Below are 22588 nucleotides of genomic sequence, written 5' to 3'. Positions count from 1 at the left end.
GAAAAGGAAATTGTTTGATTTTGAATGTTTAAGAATATATTAGAATGTGATGCTTTCCAGATGAGCTATATAACAGGTCTTGGTTCATCCTAGTTATGATCCTAGAACTTTTAAGTAATTATTGGTATAATGATTTTATTTATTTATTTGTTTGTTTGTTTGTTTTTGAGCACCATGTTTTGTAGCTCCTGCAGTTATTTCTTGCTTGGCTTTAATTTATTATTATTATATTTTATTTTAGGTCAGTCAGTAGGTGGAGCTTTGACCGTCGCTAAATCAGCCATGTCGTCCTGGTTCTCCATGCTGGGTCAGCCAACCGCAGCAGTCAGTGCATCTCCACAGTCTACGGACTGACTAAGTACTTCTAAGTACTAAAGAGAAGACAATACTGCAGACATTGCACACATCTCTGTTGTTTGGATATATGACAATGAAGATTTTTATAGAGAAAGAGAAAATTTAAAATAAAAAGAGAATTAGAGCAGCTGTCTTGATTTTAGATTTAGTACTCATTGTAGTTTCATGGAAACAAATACTATAATAAATGTTTTTATTACAGTATTTGTTACCATGAAACTACAATGACAAAATCCACTATTTTCAGGTGTTCCATGTGGGATTGTTAATGGTTTTGGGACTCATGAAACCTGTCTATTCTGAGAACAGGTTACCAAATGTTTTTATAGGTATTTTTCCTACAAATAGCACACTAATAATCTCTAATGGCATATGAAAATTATACATTGTGGTCACAATTAGCCTGTGTTATTTAAAGCTGTCGCTGTCCACTTTTCTCACAAATAAAAAAACAGTGACACTATAGAGTCTGTGCATAAAATGGACCTACATCGTGTTCAGATCAGTCATATAACTCAATAAAGAGAATGCAATTTAACAAATATTACACAAATCTTTGTAATTTTCATTCATTGATGAAAATGACCCAGGAGTAACACTGTGTCCTAACCAGACGCGATGCGAAAAGATTCTCGCGACAAGCAATTTGTCTGTCCACACCAAACGCAACACAACAAAATATTGATATAATCTCTCTGCAAGCACACTGCACTCTAGATAGATAGATAGATAGATAGAGTGCTCAGCGTAAATGAGTACACCCCCTTTGAAAAGTAACATTTTAAACAATATCTCAATGAACACAAAAACAATTTCCAAAATGTTGACAAGACTAAGTTTAATATAACATCTGTTTAACTTATAACATGAAAGTAAGGTTAATAACTTAGATTACACATTTTTCAGTTTTACTCAAATTAGGGTGATGCAAAAACTACTACATCTAGTACTTTGTATGGCCTCCATGATTTTTAATGACAGCACCAAGTCTTCTGGGCATGGAATGAACAAGTTGACATTTTGCAACATCCATCTTTTTCCTTTCTTCAAGAATGACCTCTTTTAGAGACTGGATGCTGGATGGAGAGGGATGCTCAACTTGTCTCTTCAGAATTCTCCATAGGTGCTTGATTGGGTTCAGATCAGGAGCCACTGAATCATTTTAACCCTGTTTTTCTTCAGAAATCCAACAGTGGCCTTAGATGTGTGTTTAGGATCATTGTCATGTTGGAAAAGTGCACGATGACCAAGGGCACGGAGTGATGGGAGCATCTTCTCTTTCAGTATAGAGTAGTACATCTGTGAATTCATGATGCCATCAATGAAATCAATCAGTGAACTTGCATGCTGATTTTCTTCAACCCTTCTCATCAGAAGACGCTCCTGTCGAGGTGTTAACTTCCGTGGACGTCTCTGTGAGATGGTTGCAGTTCCATCTTTTTAAAATTTTTGTACCACTCTTGCTACAGTATTCTGACTGATAAGTAAAGTTTTGCTGATCTTCTTGTAGCCTTCACATTTCTGGTGTAAAGAAATTATTTTCTTTCTCAGGTCTTGTGACATTTCTCTTCTATGTGGTGCCATTGCTGACAGCATGAAATGGGAACGGGTTTTAACACCCTTTTATAGTCAACTGTCTGCTGGACACCTGTGTAATAAATAATTAGACTCACCTGTGGTTGAATTCTTGTTAAATTAGACATTTGTAGTCTAAAATTTAGCTTTGCTCCCGAGACTTTCAGTGGGTGTACTGATTTTTGCATCACCCTAATTTGAGTAAAACTGAAAATTTTGTTCTCTAAGTTATATTATTAACCTTACTTTCATGTTATAAGTTAAACTGCTCCGGGTGTGTGTTCACGGTGTGTGTGTGTGTGTTCACTGCTGTGTGTGTGCACTTGGATGTGTTAAATGTAGAGCACAAATTCCGAGTATGGGTCACTATACTTGGCCACATGTCATTTCATTTCACTTCACTTCACTTCAAACGGATGTTATATAAAACTCATTCTTGTCAACATTTTGGAAATTGTTTTTGTTTTCATTGAGAGATTGTTTAAAATGTTACTTTTCAAAGGGGTGTACTCATTTACGCTGAGCACTGTAGATAGATAGATAATCACTTTAATTACACTAACAAATCCTGTCTTTAAGTACGACCAAGTGTCAAGTCAGATTGATTTGTATAGCGCTTCACAATTTACAGAAAGTCATAATAAATTCATAAAGTTGAACACACCTACTGTTATTTCCATAGGCAGATCGTGTGTATGGCTGGGCCTTTGGACTAGCGTGGAATTTTCTCACTCAAACCACTGACTGCTGCTGCTGCTTCTGATTGCTTTTAGAGTGAAAAGTTGCCAATAACTGCTGGTCTAGGATCAGTTTTCTCCATAATAAAAGCATATTGGCAAAACAGATTTGGTGATTGCACTCATGAGAGCGTTTCTCTTTACAACATTTTTTGCTGTGTTGATCTATGTAGCCAATGACAAACATATCTGTTGAGTTCTTGAATGCAATGGCAAATCGGACATGTTTAAGCAATCAACGTTCACCACTGAAAACACAGGGGGTTTTGTATGCTTGCAAATCCTCTCGTTATAAGTTAACTTATAACAAACAAACTTTAGTCATTATGTGGGCTAAGATGAGTGACAGCTTTTTAGTGATTATAAAGGGAGCACTCTTTGCATGTATTCTATGGAATATATTCATTTCAGAATTTAAAGAAAACTTGTTTTGCTGCATTAGGTAAGGCAATGTTATTTATTATTCGAACTGGCTGCCATGCCAAGTCACGCATACAGTATGCTTGCTTTTCTGTTCAAATTATAGTGGTTTGTGAACATAGCCACTTTAATAACAAATAATTCATTGTGCTGGGTATAATAGACAACATGTAACTATTTCATGAAATTCTATTTAAATGTGTTTTTAAGGAGGAAGCGCTTCTAGCCTTACCCTGGAGTCCACCTATGGTTATGTCTATAGTGCCTTAGTGCTCTAACAAGTTTTAGGGCTAGGCTATATGGCAATATGTAACAAAGATATAACTGATTATCCAGATTTAGATCTAGCTATATTGTATTTTAGTGTTGTCTAGCAGATGAAGTGTGCACAGGCTTTGCTTTATGTATTTCCCTGGCGTCTAATTAAATGTTTGGAAACCCTATTCCTGGCCACATGTCATTTCCATGGACCACCAGTTCTAAGGATCACTATCGAGTCCAACTTCCTTTAATTTGGAGGAGACATTTGTTTGTTTTACTCCTATTTTCACAGTTTTCCTTACTAAAGCCAGTCATGATGCAGGATGTTTTGCCACTCAGATCGACTGAGAATTTGCAAAATCTCTCGTTATAAGTTAACTTCCACGCTAGAAGCGTGTAAAAGTGATGTCAATACATATATTCTTTTGGCAGGGGTTTAAAGGAGTTATTATTGTTTTAATATGTTACTTGATTCACTTATAATGATACATTTTTTTGCACAAAAAAAAATCTGTCAACAAAAGTTTCAGCCATTAGGCGACTGAAAGCCAGTAGGCGGGGCCTGTGGTCAGGGCCGCATTAAGACTGTCAGAGGCCCCTGGGCTTTACCTCTTGAGGTGCCCTTTATGCACCAGAACTACTTTCACTCAATCTTCTTAATAATATTAAAAGTATTTATTGGGTAGAGTTAGGGCCTGGGCAAGGTGTATGGAGGGTTTTTATTCTCCCAATAAGGCAGCATCCATTTAATAATTTTAATAAATAGAATCTATGATATTATTGCATTCTGTTAATGTACAAAAATACTGAGGTGCAAATAGTATCTGCCAATATAAAGTATAGATAGCATCAAATTACTATTTACTCTTATTACAAAAAACTGATATTTTTACATTACCTAGTGTAAATAGCATTATATTCTATTTACACAGTTACAATAGCAGCATTTTCTTAGCAATATGCTATTTTCACTTAGTGTAAACAGCATCTATTACTATTTGCACTTAGTGTAAATAGCTGCTGCCAAAATATTTTTGGACAAAAATATATTACACTGATTTTAAAATAAAAAATGTAAATTTATATTTCAGGTGTTCAGCCACTTTTGAAGCGCAAAGACCACGAATGTGACTCCTAAATGAAATGTACAACAAATACATTGTCATTTCACTGGAAAATGAGTCATCAGTGTCCCAAAAGTATCCTTGTCAGCGATCAAATTTGTGTACACATCCCCACACAATGTAGGGAATTAGAAGCTGAATTAAACACTCTGTTTATCAAATAATGTCAAGAAAATGCTGTTAAAAGCTCTAATTCTAGTTCAATTGTGACACTGTACAATAAAGCTCAAGTCAAGCGCATTGCACTGAGATAGATTATTCATGCAGTGAATACAGTTTTACGACTTTATACTAAGCATGTTTGCTAAGGTGGTCACTCTTACCTGTATAAAAGTATGTTAGCCTTCATCTCACTGACAGTTGCTAGATTACATGATTTGAAATCAGCATTGTTATTAATTACTGATTGGCTGAAGATACCACATAAACACGCAGAGGGTTTGGCCCTTCATTGGCTGAGCTGGACATGGCTGTCAAATGCATTTTTCCATCATACAGCATTTATTAGCAGGGTCTAAGGGTGTGATGCTAACTAGGAAAACATTCACCTCTTTGAAATAGCAAATGTAAAATAACCTTAATCTAATGAATGGAAGAAATTTAGCATTTTGTGCAAGGTACATATGCAGAACGACATTGTGTAGGATTTTAAACAAGGCCACACACTCATGTTATGCAAGTTTGAAAACCATCTTTTTTTCAGTTTGACCATTTAAGTGTCATTATTAATGTGCTCATTGTGTTTCTTTTATGATCCATTTATTTCAGTGAATGTTTGAACTTTAAATGTTGCAAAGACGGTCTTATAATCAAATAACACTTTATAAGACAATTATAAATGTATAAGATACTCCTTGACAGATTTAAAAAAATGCTTTTACTAAGAATGATGTATTTATGTAAATAACTTTAGTATATAGATGTGATTTTATTTTCTTTGAAATGATGCACTGCAGTAAATGGACTTAGTGTAGGCTACTATGAGTTTTCCCTGAACTGAAGCCTTCAGAAAGTGTCCAAACCTTAGTCTTTTTATCAGAAAATATGGAGATTTTAAAATTACTTTATTTTTCTGCCATTGGTCAACAATTTGTTCTTTGGTCTTGCCACATAATCTTGAGAAAACAACTTCAGAGAAACACCACTCCTTGACAATCCTTGATGTGCAGAAAGTCTGATTGAATACAGTAAATATGCAAACAAGAGATGGGAGTTATTTATTTTTCAAACATTTGCAAAACATGTTAAATAGCATCCAACTGCACTCCAGTAAAAATTGAGGCACAGAGCTGAATGAGATCTCTCTACATTATTTTATCATACGAATAGGTTAGGTGATGTATTTGCCATCCATGTGATTAGATTAATCAACTGAAAAATGTGTTTGTAAGGTTTACAGAGGCAGCCAAGGTGTGCGTTCATATCTTTCAAGCAACTGTGGATATACAATCTCTTAATGCAGCCATCAAGTTTTAGAACAAGAGACTTCATAAATACTAAATAAATAGGTCATTACATATTGCCTATTTTAAAACTGCCCAAAGCTCAGCCACACCAGGAGGAAATTGTCAGCTGTCAAAGTCTGTGCCCAATATAATATAATTATGCAGAAAATCTGCTCATGCAAACTTCTTTTGTCATCTGTCGGCATGAAATTCTACCCAGTGAACACAAATGCTTCAAGGTACACAAGCTTGAATTAACACATTTTCACATTCAGGAAAAAAAAAAAAAAAAAAAAAAAAATGGCAAATTGGTATTTGTTTTTCTTTAATTTCAACTTCATCGTGAAGCAAAAGTTTTGTGAAGATCTCTTGATGAGCAAATTACATCTATCAAAGATACATCTATCTGATTCTTAACTCAGATTTGAGGATAAACATCTCCTTGACGTCTGTTACCGGCGCAATAATGAAAGAAAACAATGAACAAAAACCAAACATTGACACCTGCTTCAGCATACTACTGTAGCATAGTGATTATAACTTACAAAATTAAGGAAATTGGTCTGGTACTGATGTTTCTTTCTTTTTAAAATAATGTATTACTATTATTGAAAACAATGCTGTCAGAAAACAGCCGTCCATGTGAACCTGATGTTTTAGGCCCATCTTCACCTGAATGTCACAAGCAACAGAAATAGTCAATAATATTCTTTTATAACAAGTTATTAAAAATAGCAGTATGAAATAATTTAAAACCAAAAGTGTGGGTTCAGTCTAGCAGGAAGGAACAGCTTTGTACACACTATTACACAATAACAGCAGCAAAAGTAATAACCATAATACAGTATTAGAACAAACTTTACGATCAGTGCAGATAAACACTAAGGGCAATTTGTAGATGCTTTTTTTATCTTATATCTCAACGGAATCCTCTCACTTTCAACTGCTTTTTTGTTTTAATGTGTACTACATTGCATCTCATCCACTGACTGCACTAGATTTGCCAGTTCTTTCTGTGACATGTTACGCCACTCTTTATCGAAGGCACTTAAAAATTCTCAAACACGTCTGTGGGGGATAATCAGATGTCCTTCCAGTCACCCTGTAGCACTTTGGTGTTTTTCAGTCAGTAGAAAGGTCTTTTTAGTGCCCTATGTTATTGAAACTGTAACCTTAATTGTCTACCATCTGTAAACTGTTAGTGTCTTAAGGACCGTTCCACAGGTACATGTGCAATAATTGTTTATGGTTCATTGAACAACCATAAAAAAACTTTATTTAAACCCTTTCCAATCTGTATATTTGTACAAGCTCTGTTTAATCTGTAAAGTGTACTTCCATTTTACAAAATGATCTTGAAAATATCTAGAAAAATATACGGTTTTGAATTTACAGAGATTATGGTGGGTGGACATCGGCCCCTCTAGTGTCAAATTTGTACATTTTAAAGTTAAATTCATCAATCTGGTGCACTTTGAGTTCAAAATTAAGAGCTCCAACCCATGTTCAGTATCCAAACTGAACAAAGAAAAAAGTCAGTGAATTGGCTTGTAGCTGAATGTCAAAGGGGATTCTAACCTCTTTTTAGTGTCTCAATCTACATTACATTCACACTGATGTTTTAGGAATCCAAACGATTAGAATATAATAATTTTTTATTATTACTACTATATGATTGTAATAGTAATGTATTGTAAAACAAATGCACTGTAAAATAAATGAAAATTAATATTTCATAAGTATTTTACTTTAATACAGTAGGGAAAATACAATACTTTTGACCTAATTTCTACACTTGAAAGAGATAAAACGTTTGAGCTTTTATTTTGGCGGAAAACTACAGTTTCTGTGAAAAGTTTTACGCATCTCATTACAAATCTAAAGAGAAGCTGTACTCATCTACCCACAAAAATGTGAAAATAATGTGCAACTTAACTGGTGCACATGCAGAGATGGAGTTCACTGCATTCATTCAATGTGGACTCAGCTGTTCTGTTCTGACTGAGACACTGAAAGCAACAGATCACAGACTAAACACTTGTTTAATTAAATCACAGTTTTGCTGCGATTTGGTAAGGGCACAAAGCCATATCGCATTTTCGATCTTCGTCTGACAAATACGTTGTCAAAGCAATGGCGCAAAATAACGATAGAGACCTTTTATGTTATAAGAAGTTTAAAATATTTTCGGTTCATTATTAAACTGGCGGTACATATTAGCCTAGCCCTAGACTGTGGGGACCACAACAGTCAAGCAAGGTAATTAATGGGAAACACCGTATGCGTGTATGTATGTATATGCGTGTGTGTAGCCAACGCGTGTATATGTGTGTGTGTATGTGTGTGTGTATTATATATATATATATATATATATATATATATATATATACATATATATACATATACACACACACTTTTTTTTTTTTTTTTTTTTTTTTAATTAAATGAGGCTGGAAAAGCACCCTGAGGTATTGCTAGTGTGTTTCTGGTTGTGAATGTTAAACACCCTTCTAAGGGTTCAAAAGATGTCATACCCAGGAAGACCACAGAGAACGTCAACTATGAGGATACAGATGCAGAACAACGACGACAACAACATTAATGTGAAGCAAGTCACCAAACCAGTGGCAAACCAAAACATCAAATAACATTCGGTACGAAAATATCTCACCAACCCCTTGACCCTTCTGTACCCTGCTGACATTTAGGAGAAAGGTGAGCAATTAATTTCTGGAAGATGAATCAGACAAAAGGAACAGTGAGAAATTTAATAAGTCGGGGTGTTCAGTTGCCATTTTCCACCAAAGAAAGTTTAATCGCAATATCATCCATTTACACCATCAAATTGTTAAAACAGAATGCCAAACTTGTAGAAAATGAAATATTTATGTTACAGAAATGAAATATTCATGTTGTCAAACTCCATGAGAAAGATCAAAACTACACGTCTAAGCTGGAACAAAATTTGAATTAAACGTTTCCGTTTCCAATTAAATATTTGATCTCCATGAGCATGTTAGGCATTAAGGGAAGACCGTCCATCAGCTCAATCACCTTTCAGAACAGTGGATAAATTACAGGTTAAGTTTCAAAGATGATGCCATTAACTATACATGAGGCAGTGACACCATGTCCTCATCTATCTCAAACTCCTCAGCTCCATCAGGGGAGAAGAGGTAAGTGGGTGGCTTCCAGGGTGATTCGTCAAGGCAGGACGGGTATAATTTACCCACAGCACAGCGGAAATCTTTGCCGAGGTCCCAGAGCACACGCTCTGACACAGGCTGCCGCAAGGACCAGCAATCGAGCTCCAGGTCGTATTGATATAGAGCATACTTTGCCCGTTCGTTTAAGTGCGTCTCACGTATAAAGATGCACAGCGTATTCAGTAGCACCACGGCGCGCACACAGGGGTCAGAGTATCGCTTGGCTGGGATGTTGGCAGCCAGACGCCATTCGTTTTTGTTGACATCGTATATCTCTACCGTAACAGAGGAGCCATCAATAGTGCTCGTCGGCAGACGCAAACCCGAGTTGCCCACCACATGTAGACCACCGATATAGAAGAGGAGATCTCCTAATGCAGCTGCGGAAGCAAAGCAGCGACTAGTCTGCCGCATGGCCATTTCCACCCAGGTGTCGGCACGAGGGAAGTAGCAGTACATGAGGTCATGTGTCATGACGTAAATGCAGTCCCGAGCTGTTACCGCTGTGCTCCAACTCCACGCGCAGGGAAGAGGGCTGGTCAAGCTCCATTCATCCCGCTCGCAATCGTATCGCTCCACTGTGCGTTTATTCAACTCGCCACCCACGTTATCACCGCCTATAGCGTAGATGAAACCCTGACAATACACCAGTGATGGTTTAGTGCGAGCGTAAAGCATGGGCGTTTTCGCCACCCATGCATTCTGCTGGGCATCCAGCCAGTAGAAGCTGTCCACTGAACAATAGGCAGCCTGCAGCTTGCAGCTTTTGCTACCGTGGGTTGCTAGTGCACTCTTCAGTTGTATCTGTCCACCAGCAATGTAGACATCATTGTCTGGGGTGACCAATGTCCCAACCTTCTGCAAGTCTCCAGGCAGGCTACACAGTTTATAGACCTTCTCCGCTTGAGGACTATAACAGACTATAACAGTGTGACGTGGACCTATCACAACCGGGTGGCTTTCAGCTGGCGGTTCAGCCTCTACAAAAATCAGCATTTCTTCCTTGGTCATGCCCAGTCTGGGCTTGAAAAACTTTGGCATAGACTTGTACAGGCCTTGGACTACCACTGATTTGTCATTCGGTGGAAGACCTTTGAACCAGGCACGTTGGGTCACCTCAGAAAGCGCATCAATTCGAATCTGGCTGAGGACAGAGGAGAGATACTGAGAACGTGCTTCCATGTTGTATTCCAGCCACAGCATGGCCGCCTCACGTACCGTTTCCTCTTTCTCCACGTTGAGATTATCGCTGCTCAGGAGGTCCAGCAGGAGCTCGTGCGAGAGCTGCAAGAAAGCTTCCTGTCTGTAGACAACAGAAAACTTGTGCTCCACCATGCGCTTAGCACTTTGCTTCAACTCTGTGCAACTGAACAGGTCGCCAATGCTTAGCATGCGGACGCAGTTTTCAGCTGTGATTTTCTTGACCAAGTATTCTCGACACTGCAGTAACACATCTTCCACCTGAGAGGAAATCAATGAAATGCAGAAATAAGTAGACATAAAAATTAAATAACTGTATTGTAGATATTAAGATTCTCTAACCGACCCACTTCTAAAAGGTAGTTTGTTTTGGTAACACTTTATAAAGGTTTATTAGTTAACAGTTAACTACATTAGTTAACATGAACTAATAATGAACCGCACTTCTACAGCATTTATTATTCTTTGTTAATGTTAATTTCAATATTTACTAATACATTAAAATCAAGAGTTGTGTTTGTGTTTGTTAACATTAGTTAATGCACTGTGAAGTTACATGAACAATCTATGAACAGCTGTATTTTCATTAACGTTAACAAAGATTAACAAATACAGCAACAAATTTACAGTAAAAAATTTTTTTTGTAAACGTCATGCACATCCCAAATTTCACGATGATCAGCCATTCACCTTATTGGCTGATAACCATTTGTGGACATTTTACAGATGAGACCTCTAAAAATGCCAGACTGTGTTGCTTAAAGTCTGCAACAATGGCATGTTGTGACGGTGATGTGTGACAGATAGGCTTTTTGAGTGAAGCAAGTTGAAAACTTGTCAAAACAAGTCAGTGTGAGGATTGTGCATGTATATTTATGTATATGTGAGAGGAATGGTTGACTTCTTTTAATGCGTTAACCTGTGGAAGTGTATGTTCATGTCTTTCGAACCTGAAGAAAACAGGCCGTCTCGTAGAGGGGTTCCACAGTGGTGTCGTTGATGACCAAGTTGCCGGTGTAAGCATAGGTTATGATGGTCTGCAGTGTGATGGGGTCAACATTTCTAAGATGAACATGGGTCTGTTTGCTCTCACTGAGCCCGCTCATAAACATGGCCCTAGAGGAAGAAAAAAAAATTTAAAAACGGGTCAAAACAAATAACTACTTTTAATACGGTAAAAAAAAAAAAATGGATTCATCTATTAAAGTTCTCATGATTCTGAAGAAAAAGGTTTTTTTTTTTTTTTTTTCCCACAAAACCTAAATATTAGGCTACTAAACAAAACAACATGCAATTTACTACAAGTCTGCTTATGTGAATCAAAAATTTTAAAGAGAAAAAAATAATAATTTTATTGTAGTATGCCAGTCCCAGACCTACTTAAAGAAAAACATTCTTGTGATGACTATCACTTGTCACTAGGGGAAAAGATAGAAACATTACTAATGCAGGGCTCGACAATAAGGACTGCCCGATGGCCCGGGACCAGTGTGAAAGACGCTCAGGACAGTTTTGTCACTTGCCCAATTGGGCCAGTGCTGTGTTGTCACAAAAGTTTATTTGTGTGAGCATTGTGCGTTATTTGTGTCGTCACAAATTTTTTTTGCAGATGTTTTTAAGTCTGGTGAAATTAAACATTCAAGCAATTAACCATTCAGAATCAGATTCAAACTCAATAAGCCGCGAAAGAGAAATCACAACTCTCTGTGTGCATTCATGCAAAGAAAACGGCTTGTGAGTACTGAGTTGAGCTCTCTTTCGAGTCTTCTTGCGCTTGAAGGGAAATATACACACAACAAAGTGTGTCAAAATGCTGGTCTTGGCGAGTATTCACGTAAACACCGTCAGTTATGTCTTACTTGAACGTAAACGGATGAGAAAGAAAACGTATGTGTAACAGTATATTGAATCCATGCATTCAGTCTTAAAGTGACAGCAGCGTAATATTCCTGCTGCCATCCGTGTTTTTAATGTTAATCAAACAACAAAAGACAGAGAAAATCTGCTCAACTGCTCTTCACTGAATAACTTTTGTAGGTTTAACAAGGATTAATATATTAATAAACATACCATGTGATTTGAATCACTTGCCTGACCAGGCCAGTTGAAAAAAATCCTTAGCATTGAGACCTGCTGATGTGTTAAAATTAAAGTGAACATACAATTTTTTTTATGTTTTAACTACACCATTAAATCTCTGTTTCTTAAAACAATCATGTGGTATGTTTATTAATATATTTATCATTGATAAAATTCTTTACAGATGGGCAAGAGTACCCAAGTACTTTTTGGGCGGTATTCCAGAAAGCAGGTTATGCAACATACCAAAGTATGTTTACAGATATGTAAATGGCATAGGTGAAAGGTGAACCAACATAAGGCTACAGAGATGTGCTTCCCAACCCTTTAAGCACACCTTGGCAACAGAATCGCCATTGACTAGTAAATTTTTAATCTTTGTAAAATGGCACCACTTTTTAAATATCTGAACGTACACTTAACATCAGTCATTCAATCAAGCATTATATGATTTTATGACAATCAAGCACTATTTAATGATAGAACTTTAGTAATTGGAACTAAAACTTGGTAACCATGTATTAATAATAATAATAATAATAATAATATATTAATGCATAAATAATGCATATTTGTCATGTTAACTGAACTTAGGAATGGTGGTGATGCTTAAGATATTGTTGGTCAGTAATTATTATTAAAAGATACTACTACTACTACTACTACTACTACTACTACTACTACTACTACTACAACCAATATACAGTGCACTAAAGATTGATGAGCTGCTGGGTTCATGAATAGTAATTACATTGTCGGTGTTCGCTCGACTCGAATTGCTGAAATTAAAACAGGAAAGGTAATAGATGAGTGCCAGCCAATGAGATTGTGCATTAGTTCCACTACCGAAGGAACCGGCATCCCTTCTGTGTGCTCTTAATAGCTGAATAATTCCAAAATAACTCCATTATTTTGACAAGAAAATACAACAAACAATATCGTTTACATGTAGCACATCGATTCTGCGTGGTATGTAAGTCACTGTCTCTCTCCATGCACACGAACGCCCTCTCGTGTCGAAACTTGAATGTGATAAGCTCGTAATCACGACTTCAGAAGTGGGAATTATCAAATTTCCTATAGCACGTAAGGGTAGCATAAGTCGCAGATTTTTTTCCCTTGAGGAAATTTGCTATGTATTGTACCTAATAGGTAATATATATATATATATATATATATATATATATATATATATATATATCAAATTGAAATCGAATCAAAAGTTTGTGAATCGAAACATGAAATTTGTGTCAATGCCCAGCCCTAGACATTAGTAGAGATGCTGCTGCCTAAAACTGTTGAGAGACACACAGACTGATGTAATTCACACACACACTTAAGCAATCTATCAATCTCTTTCCAATAACAACATATCAAATGCTCAAGCCTCTGTTACTAGCTTTAAAATGATGTTTTAAAAAACTGGAGGTGGCCAATATAGCCCCTTCAGCCGGACTGGGTGGCAAAAGAGATTTAACTTCAACTTTGTTAGTCGTACAACTAGCAGTTAGGTCTAATGACCAGAGACTAAACAAATGAGACAGTTGCCATAAGTGCAGTGGAGGTAATCCTGTCAGATCGTCCATCCATTGAGTGAGTGTGTACGGGTCGGCCATCTTGCTTGCTAGCGTTAGTGAAGTGGTCAGGGGAATCATACTGTCTCCACCTAAGTTCCACCCACAAAAAAACATCACAATGTTTACTAACAGATGTCTGTCTGCAATTGAAACAACATACCTTCTAATGTTAATTCATGTTTATTACTAATAGGAAGAGATGATTGGTTCACATGCCACTTGAACTGAGACAACAGTGATCTGTCACAACAAAAAATAAGCCACAAAACTGTATTTCTTAAATATTGTTTGAATTTCTTAATGACAATGTAGCGTGAGAGCCCCATGGCTTGTCGGGCAAAGCAACAGTAACTAAGGGGGGGGTCCTTAAGAAGGCTCAATTTTTTGATTATTGTTTGAGTTTTCGCTGGAGTGTAGATCTTAATGAGCAGGCACTGAATGTTGCCCACGATATTGACAGCTTCAGTGATTATAATGGGAGTGTTTTTTGCTCGCTTTCGGTTTATAATCCATATACACTTTGCAAAGTACACTGCAAAGTTTCTGGATTTACAATTGTATTTATATGCACAAATTAATCTGAAACTGCAGTGATAGACAGTAGGTATGTTTCCATTCGATGTTGCGATGTTGAAATTGTGGAATAATATCATTAAAAATGGTACCTGTAAAAAGCAGAATTTTAAAGCATTTCACATTTTTGTAACACTTTTATACATATACACAAATTCTAAAGCCTACTTTTTATAAAACGGTTGATAGAACAATCAGTTAAATGGTCATGTATTCACAAACACCTGCTCTACCCACCTGAAGTAAGCACTGCAGGTGGCCAGCACCATCTTATGGCAGGGAAACTCATTCTCCTCCACTAGCAGAGTGATGTCAGTCAACAACTTCTGCTCGTAGAAAAACTTCAGCTGTTCCAGAACAGAAACGGCATAATCTGTGTTGACTGGCCGACGCTCTCCAACCTCCGACATGTTCGTATCCCATGAGTTTTCAACCAGCTTTCTGATGTCAAAGAGTAAAGGTTCCTTTCTACAAATGCCTGTTCCCAGAATACTTTGAAATTAAGGTTATTCCTCTACCATGCTGAGTCACAACTTTCACAGCACTCCCCGGTGTTCAGCTGTCTTGCAGGATGTTGGGATTCAGAGATGAGGAAGCGTGAGGTAGAGGGAGATCATCAGAGCACCTGCAGTGTGAACAAAATGGGCACATTAGACAGATAAAGACAACAAAAAAAAAGTGCTTTAATATTTGATATTTTATTATATTATATTGATTTTGTTTGTTTATATACAGTACAGTCCAAAAGTTTGGAACCACTAAGATTTTTAATGTTTTTAAAAGAAGTTTCGTCTGCTCACCAAGGCTACATTTATTTAATTAAAAATACAGTAAAAAACAGTAATATTGTGAAATATTATTACAATTTAAAATAACTGTGTACTATTTAAATATATTTGACAAAGTAATTTATTCCTGTGATGCAAAGCTGAATTTTCAGCATCGTTACTCCAGTCTTCAGTGTCACATGATCCTTCAGAAATCATTCTAATATGCTGATTTGCTGCTCAATAAACATTTATGATTATTTTCAATGTTTAAAACAGTTGTGTACTTTTTTTTTTTTCCAGGATTCCTTGATGAATAGAAAGTTCAAAAGAACAGCATTTATCTGATATACAAAGCTTCTGTAGCATTATACACTACCGTTCAAAAGTTTGGGGTCAGTAAGAATTTTTTATTTTTATTTTTTTGAAAAGAAATTAAAGAAATGAATACTTTTATTCAGCAAGGATGCATTAAATCAATCAAAAGTGGCAGTAAAGACATTTATAATGTTACAAAAGATTAGATTTCAGATAAACACTGTTCTTTTGAACTTTCTATTCATCAAATAATCCTGAAAAAAATATTGTACACAAATATTTTGTACAATTGTACACATTAAATGTTTCTTGAGCAGCAGATCAGCATATTAGAATGATTTCTGAAGGATCATGTGACACTGAAGACTGGAGTAATGATGCTGAAAATTCAGCTTTGCCATCACAGGAATAAATTACTTTGTGAAATATATTCAAATAGAAAACAGTTATTTTAAATTGTAATAATATTTCACAATATTACTGTTTTTTTACTGTATTTTTAATTAAATAAATGTAGCCTTGGTGAGCAGACGAAACTTCTTTTAAAAACATTAAAAATCTTAGTGGTTCCAAACTTTTGGACTGTACTGTATGTAAATTCAAAATTGCTTTATTGGCATGACTGTAAATATTACAATACTGCCAAAGCTTGAAAAAAAAAATGTGTGTATGTATATATGTATATATGTGTATATATATATATATGTGTATATATATATATATATATATATATATATATATATATATATATATATAAATATATATAAATATAATATATATATATATATATATATATATATATATATATCACTTTTTTTTTTTCAAGCTTTGCAGTATTGTAATATTAACAGTCATGCCAATAAAGCAATTTTGAATTTGACAAAAAAAAAAAAAAAAAAACTGACAATCCTCTAAAAAATATAATAAAAGTATTTAATAATAATATTTTATAGAACAAAAGTACAGTACAGTACTAACACTTATGGCTGTATAAATTTATTTGCTTTGAAACATTAAAACAGAGCTTTTATTTTGGTCAAAAACCACTTGGTCAAAAACCACTTATGGCTGTATAAATTTATTTGCTTTCAAACATTAAAACAGCTTTTATTTTGGTCAAAAACCACAGGAAGTCTTTAAAGTGTCTCTTTCTGTGACAACAGAAGCTAAAACACAACATGTACTCTGTCTGTCCTTGCAAGTTGAATGTGGACAGGACAGGAGAAGAGTTCAGCTGGAGATGCATGATTGACAAACTTTAAAAGCATAGCATGCAGGTTTCGTTGCTAGAGGTCGCTTTTTCAAAATATTAAAAAAGGCGTAGCTTGATGACGCCGTGAATGAGTGTGGGAATAATCATGGGAGTTGTCGTCTTCACCTCCACAGCAGATCCGACGGGACTCGAGGCAGAAATCATGTTTATGGATGAGCTAATGTACACATTAGCACACTGAAATAAGCTAGATATTAGAATATCATTAATAAAAGCTGGATAACTTGTGTTGCTAAATGGCATGCAGTTAATTTTAAAGTATATTGTATGGTGGAGAAAATACTGTATTACTATTACTACAAAAAAAGTTCTTTCTGATTATGCTCTGTTAGCCACTTGACAAAAAAAAAAGTGTTGTCTCTGATGCATGATACAATCACGTTACTCGCCATAAATCAAGAAAACAAGTGATTTAAACAATAAGACTAACTGTGCTGAGCTATATAACAATGATTAGTTTTCTGTTGTTAAAGGCATCCAAACAGTTGCTCACCCATCTAATAAAACACATAATATATTAAAGCATCCTTGGTGTTTCCATGGTTTTTACGGAAGTAGGACCGTAAATCAGGGGTAATGCGGACATGAAGTTATTGACTGGCAACGCAATAGAGTACCTCAGAGATGACGTGTTTTTGTAGGCCAACCAAGTTAGCTGCGCACGGGTTCCCTCGATTGAAAGCCTATGCATTTTTCCCATAGACTTTTGGAAAATCGCAAAAAAATAATCTCTGTGTTTAACAAATGCACGTTTTATCAAGATAATCTTTACAAGTTAACACAACATTTATACATTTTGAAGCCTAAATAAAGTCGTCAGATATAAAAAGCTAACAGTAGGCTATAAACGGACTACAGCACACCATGGTCACGGATCAACGTCACCACCACCAAGCTTCCTCAAAATGTATTTAAAAAACAACTTTATTTAAAAACATGCTCGCTGATTATGATCTGTGCTGTGTATGAATACTTATTCACTTTTTCATGAGAAATGCTGTCCAAATGTCCTGTTTGTCATGATGACATCTAAAGTCCCCGCCAAAGGAAGTAGTCCCTTTAAGCAACTGCCATTTTTAAGTCACAATAAAGGTTTAAAAAAAAATTTTTTTAAATCACAAGCGGTTTATAACTGGTGTGTTTTATGTCATAGATCAAAACGTTAAAATATTTAGATGCTTTGTTAACCACAGACCTTATTTCAGGGGATTTAGCAAAAATCCATTCAAAAAAACCTTTAGGGCGATGGAACTGGAAGTCCTAAAATGCCAACTCACTTCCGGGTTTTGCATACAAAAACACGTCATCTCTGAGGTACTCTATGACACGGGCCGTTACACTTGTTAAAGGCTTAGTTCACCCAAAAATGAAAATAATGTCATTTATTACTCACCCTCATGCCATTCCACACCCGTAAGACCTTCGTTAATCTTCGGAACACAAATTAAGACATTTTAGTTCAAATCCGATGGCTCTCTCAAGATCCATAAAGGTACTAAAAACACATTTAAATCAGTTCATGTGAGTACAGTGGTTCAATATTAATATTATAAAGCGACAAGAATATTTTTGGTGCGCCAAAAAACAAAACAAAATAACGACTTATATAGTGATGGCCGATTTCAAAACACTGCTTCTGGAAGCTTTGGAGCATAAAAAAAAAAAATCTGTGTCGAATCAGCTGTTCGGAGCGCCAAAGTCAGGTGAATTCAGCAGTTTGGCTGTTTGACACGCGATCCAAATTATGATTCGATACGCTGATTCATTATGCTCCGAAGCTTCCTGAAGCAGTGTTTTGAAATCGGCCATCAGTAAATAAGTCGTTATTTTGGTTTTTTGCCGCACCAAAAATAATCTCGTCACTTTATAATATTAATATTGAACCACTGTACTCACATGAACTGATTTAAATATGTCTTTAGTACCTTTATGGATCTTGAGAGAGGAAATGTCATTGCTCTCTATGCAGGCCTCACAGAGCCATCATATTTCAACTAAAATATCTTAATTTGTGTTCCGAAGATTTACAAAAGGCCTACGGGTGTGGAACGGCATGAAGGTAAGTAATAAATGACAGAATTTTCATTTTTGGGTGAACTAACCCTTTAAAATAGCCGAGCGAATTGCTCTGGATTAAAATATTGTTGGGAAAACTCTGGATAATCTAAGTACACGACTGAACAAAACATAACACTGTGCTAGTGGTTTTTGGATATTTTAATGCAAAAATCGTACATATTGTGCCTTTAAACCCTTGATTTCAAACTATGGATGCGCTATAAGTTACCCAGTTTGCCGCATATTCATGTCATTTTCACTGTGTGCCATGGGCGAGGCTAGCACCCCTAAAAAGGAGCTCAGCACCCCTAAAACTTGGAGTAAGAAATGTTATTCTAAAATTTTTGTTCGTCTTTTACAAGGTTAAATAATGTCCAAAACATACTCTGTAGTTTGTGGTTTAAAATGTATGTGTTAAGGATGAAAATGAAAACATCCCCCTTAGCAAATTATGTCATCCTCTTCTCTTCTTCTACTTCTCCTCTGTACCTGCACCGCTCAGCACGACCGTCATCCAGCGCGAAACACACGCAGAGTGAGAACCCGTTATGTAGTGTTGTGAATCAACTAAGTTGCTCCAAAGCTGTGTCTCACACTTCTTTCTTTTTACCTAGAGTTGTTCCGATTCCGAAACCATATCGGTGAGTAACCTACTGGAGTCAGTATAAAAAAAAATATCCCCCCTGGGTGATGCTACTCCTCAAACCACCAACAGAGCATATAAAATACTGCGTTTATATAGAACTGTCTCTTTACGACCACAACAAACGGGACACTTTTCAGACGCGCGTTCCGACTTCGCCTCAGCGCCAGGCGCAAGTCAAACGAGCGCGGAAAAGGTAGGCTACAGGTGACGACGAGGGAGCTTCAGTTGAACAACAGTGAACTGCAGTCAGATGAGATGTTGTCAGGCTATGTCGGTAAAACTCAGAAAAATGAACACGACTGTCCAATCAGCCGTTATACTATGCTCGTGGCGCGCACTCAAGAATTGCATGAGCAAATGCGCCGGCGCGTGCTGCATAATTACTTTATTATAGCTTAAATAAAGCGCAAAAGAAACTGCGAGCAATGACCGTCGTTGTTCTGTTGTAAGTTAAGTCATGAAATTACCAAACATGCGATTAAAGCTGCCTCAAAACTGTGCATGCATGTATTTGTTGACATGGTTTTAAAGCTATTGTTATCCAATTTGTTGGCCTTAAAACGTCTTAAAATGCACATATGTATACCAGGGAAATCTAAATTTTCTCGGGGGACCATGCCCCCGAACCCCCCTAGCATACTACATTTTCTGACCTCGGTAATTAAAACCCGCCGTGCGGCCCGGCTTATTCTATCTAATGAAATCTGAGGTAAACGTGCATTTCTCCAAATGTGCGCACTTTTGGACTAAATGTTTTGTGTACATGCACTGTGATCAAAATATAAATGGGACCAAACACGACTGAATTTGTGTCTCGTTATTCAATTAATAACTAGGCTAAAAAAAAAAAAAAAAAAAAAAAAAATTTGGAAGAATTTTGGAGTTAGTTGAATCAATGTTAAAATGATAAAGTTATTTTTCAATAGACATATTTTTTGTTTTTGTGTGAAAAGAGGGTGGGTGGTGGCAGTGGGGCTCATTGGGTGCTGCTCAGCACCCCTAAAGCTCTGACCCTAGAATCACCCCTGCTGCGTGTTGTATGTAAAATTAGTGTTACCTTGTCTTTACCTATTTGTGGCTATTACTGTAATATTAATTACTGAAATGTATTAGTGACTCGTTACATATTTCCAGCTTAGGGTATGGTCACGGTCACTCAGGTATAGTTTAACCAAACATGCATCAAACGTGAATAACTAAAATGACGTTGTCATCGTAGTTATCGACGTCCTCTCAGTATGTGAAGGAATTAAGAAAATGCGAGATGCAGTCTATGAAATCAATACATTAGCATCGACTGCCATTCTTATAATGAGGTTTGTAAATTGGCGGGACATGAGCCTTTTCCGGTGAAAGCTCATTAGTTCAGAATCAGATCAGTAATGTCACTACATGAACTCATTACACCCACAATTTTCAGCCTATATTATTGGCTGAAATATATTGTAAGCAGCTCAGAAACAACTATATTCACGTAAAGTACAGTTAAATATTATATTAGCTTAAAAACCAGTTAAAGATTATATTAGCTTAATTTCTTCTTAAGTGAAGAACGTGTTTTGCTCCCATTATAGTGCTCAAACCATACTACAGCATCTTACTGTGGTACGCAAACATGCTAAGTTTTAGTTTCAGTAATCTTTTGATCACATCTGGAGCCGAGCAGGGACGCTGTTATCCGCATCATAACAACACTACGCTGTTAAACAGGCCTGTTAGAGGTCACCTTACCTCCGATGTGCTGCTTGGAATTCCGGCTGCTGCGCGTTTCTTTCGGATCCACAACACACAAAGACGAATTTTTTTCACAGACAGCAGGATTCTAGAAATGGTCGGTCCTTCCAGGATCGAAACCCGATGCTTTACTTGCCTACATCAAACACCTTGACGCCCTGATCATGATTTCAAGCTTATATTACACACTGATCATTGCTTTAGCAATATGCTGCTAAATATATCTGTATTAGCACATCTAGCTACAAACAGCAATACTTTACTGAAATTAACCAGATGGATATTAATGTATCGAAGGCAGCTCAAGCACTTAAAACATTTACACTCCGTATGCAATGATGAAATGACTTGTTCAGGCCTTTAGACACCGCGTGAGCTACGGAAGCCTAATTTAAGAAGTTGCTTCGATCAGGAAAGCTAGCTGCATGCTAGCAGCCCGAGAATTAAACCGGTAGAATAGAAACCAACGACAAACGTGTCACCGAAGGGGGCGGGGAAAACTTCTTCCGCCTGGCCCGCACAATGTCGTCTATATCGATGGCATCTTACAGTTTGACCGATAGGCTATCCTCAGTTTACACACTGGCTATTTAATCTCATTTTAAATCTAATATATTAGGCCTACCATTCACGTGCATGTTATCTTTGATTTGCTAAAGAGAGTAGCATCACCCTGTTTCCTCACAGCAACCCAGTAGGATTTTTCCATTGGCTTTTGGATTATTGAAGAAAATAAGATCTGCGACTAACAAAAGTTTATGATACTTACACGTTTTGTACATCATGATAATCTTCACAAATTAACACAACTTTTATTAATTTTGAAGTCTATAAACAAACTACACTAGGTCTTATGACTTCAGTGTCACCGTCAAGTTTCTGACAACTCGTTATTTAAAAAATATATTATAGAATTTTCCATTAAAGTTTAAGGTAGAGCATGATTATAAACACAATAAGGCTGTAAAAGCAGACTAGATATGTTAGTGATTAGATCTGTTAACCTGTTCAGCATAATGACGTTTAATGTCTCAGACAACCTCTGTAGTCCCATTTAGCCACTTGTTAGCAACAGGGATGGATTACTGACCAGCCTAAGGGGCCAGTGCCCAGGGGCCCTTGACTACCAGAAGCCCAGGGGGCCTGGGGTTTAAGGCTGCACAATCCAGTTTGGTTTAGAAATCCCATCAACAATACATGTCCCATTATACAAGGCCTCTTAAAGCTTCTTGGACTAC

The 22588-nt window shown here is 36.5% G+C and overlaps 2 protein-coding genes across 4 annotated transcripts in view; one reads left to right on the top strand and one right to left on the bottom strand.

Annotated features, from left to right (window-relative positions):
- avl9 (AVL9 homolog (S. cerevisiase)) overlaps positions 1-906 on the top strand; it is a 46676-nt gene extending 45770 nt beyond the window's left edge. For both annotated transcript variants that reach the window (XM_048186106.1, XM_048186104.1), the window contains one exon: positions 242-906. In XM_048186106.1, the coding sequence (XP_048042063.1) occupies positions 242-354 (113 nt within the window). In that variant the 3' untranslated portion in view covers positions 355-906. The remainder of the gene's footprint in view (positions 1-241) is intronic.
- A 7796-nt stretch (positions 907-8702) lies between these two features.
- kbtbd2 (kelch repeat and BTB (POZ) domain containing 2) lies at positions 8703-21851 on the bottom strand. 2 transcript variants are annotated; one of them, XM_048186103.1, is made up of 5 exons: positions 21348-21851; positions 15073-15179; positions 14792-14995; positions 11276-11441; positions 8703-10586 (listed from the first exon to the last, which is right to left on the bottom strand). In XM_048186103.1, the coding sequence occupies exons 3-5, from the start codon at positions 14962-14964 to the stop codon at positions 9027-9029; spliced, it is 1899 nt and encodes a 632-aa protein (XP_048042060.1). In that variant the 5' UTR covers positions 14965-14995; positions 15073-15179; positions 21348-21851; the 3' UTR covers positions 8703-9026. The 2 variants fall into 2 exon arrangements, with proteins under 2 accessions (XP_048042060.1, XP_048042059.1); XM_048186102.1 differs by having other exon boundaries at positions 14792-15179.
- Between the last annotated feature and the right edge of the window lie 737 nt (positions 21852-22588).

The sequence above is a fragment of the Megalobrama amblycephala genome, linkage group LG3 (genome assembly GCF_018812025.1).
Source record: "Megalobrama amblycephala isolate DHTTF-2021 linkage group LG3, ASM1881202v1, whole genome shotgun sequence".
Classification (NCBI taxonomy): domain Eukaryota; kingdom Metazoa; phylum Chordata; class Actinopteri; order Cypriniformes; family Xenocyprididae; genus Megalobrama; species Megalobrama amblycephala.
The sequence above is the reverse complement of the archived record's forward strand: the minus strand, read 5'-3'. Positions and strand labels throughout refer to the sequence as shown.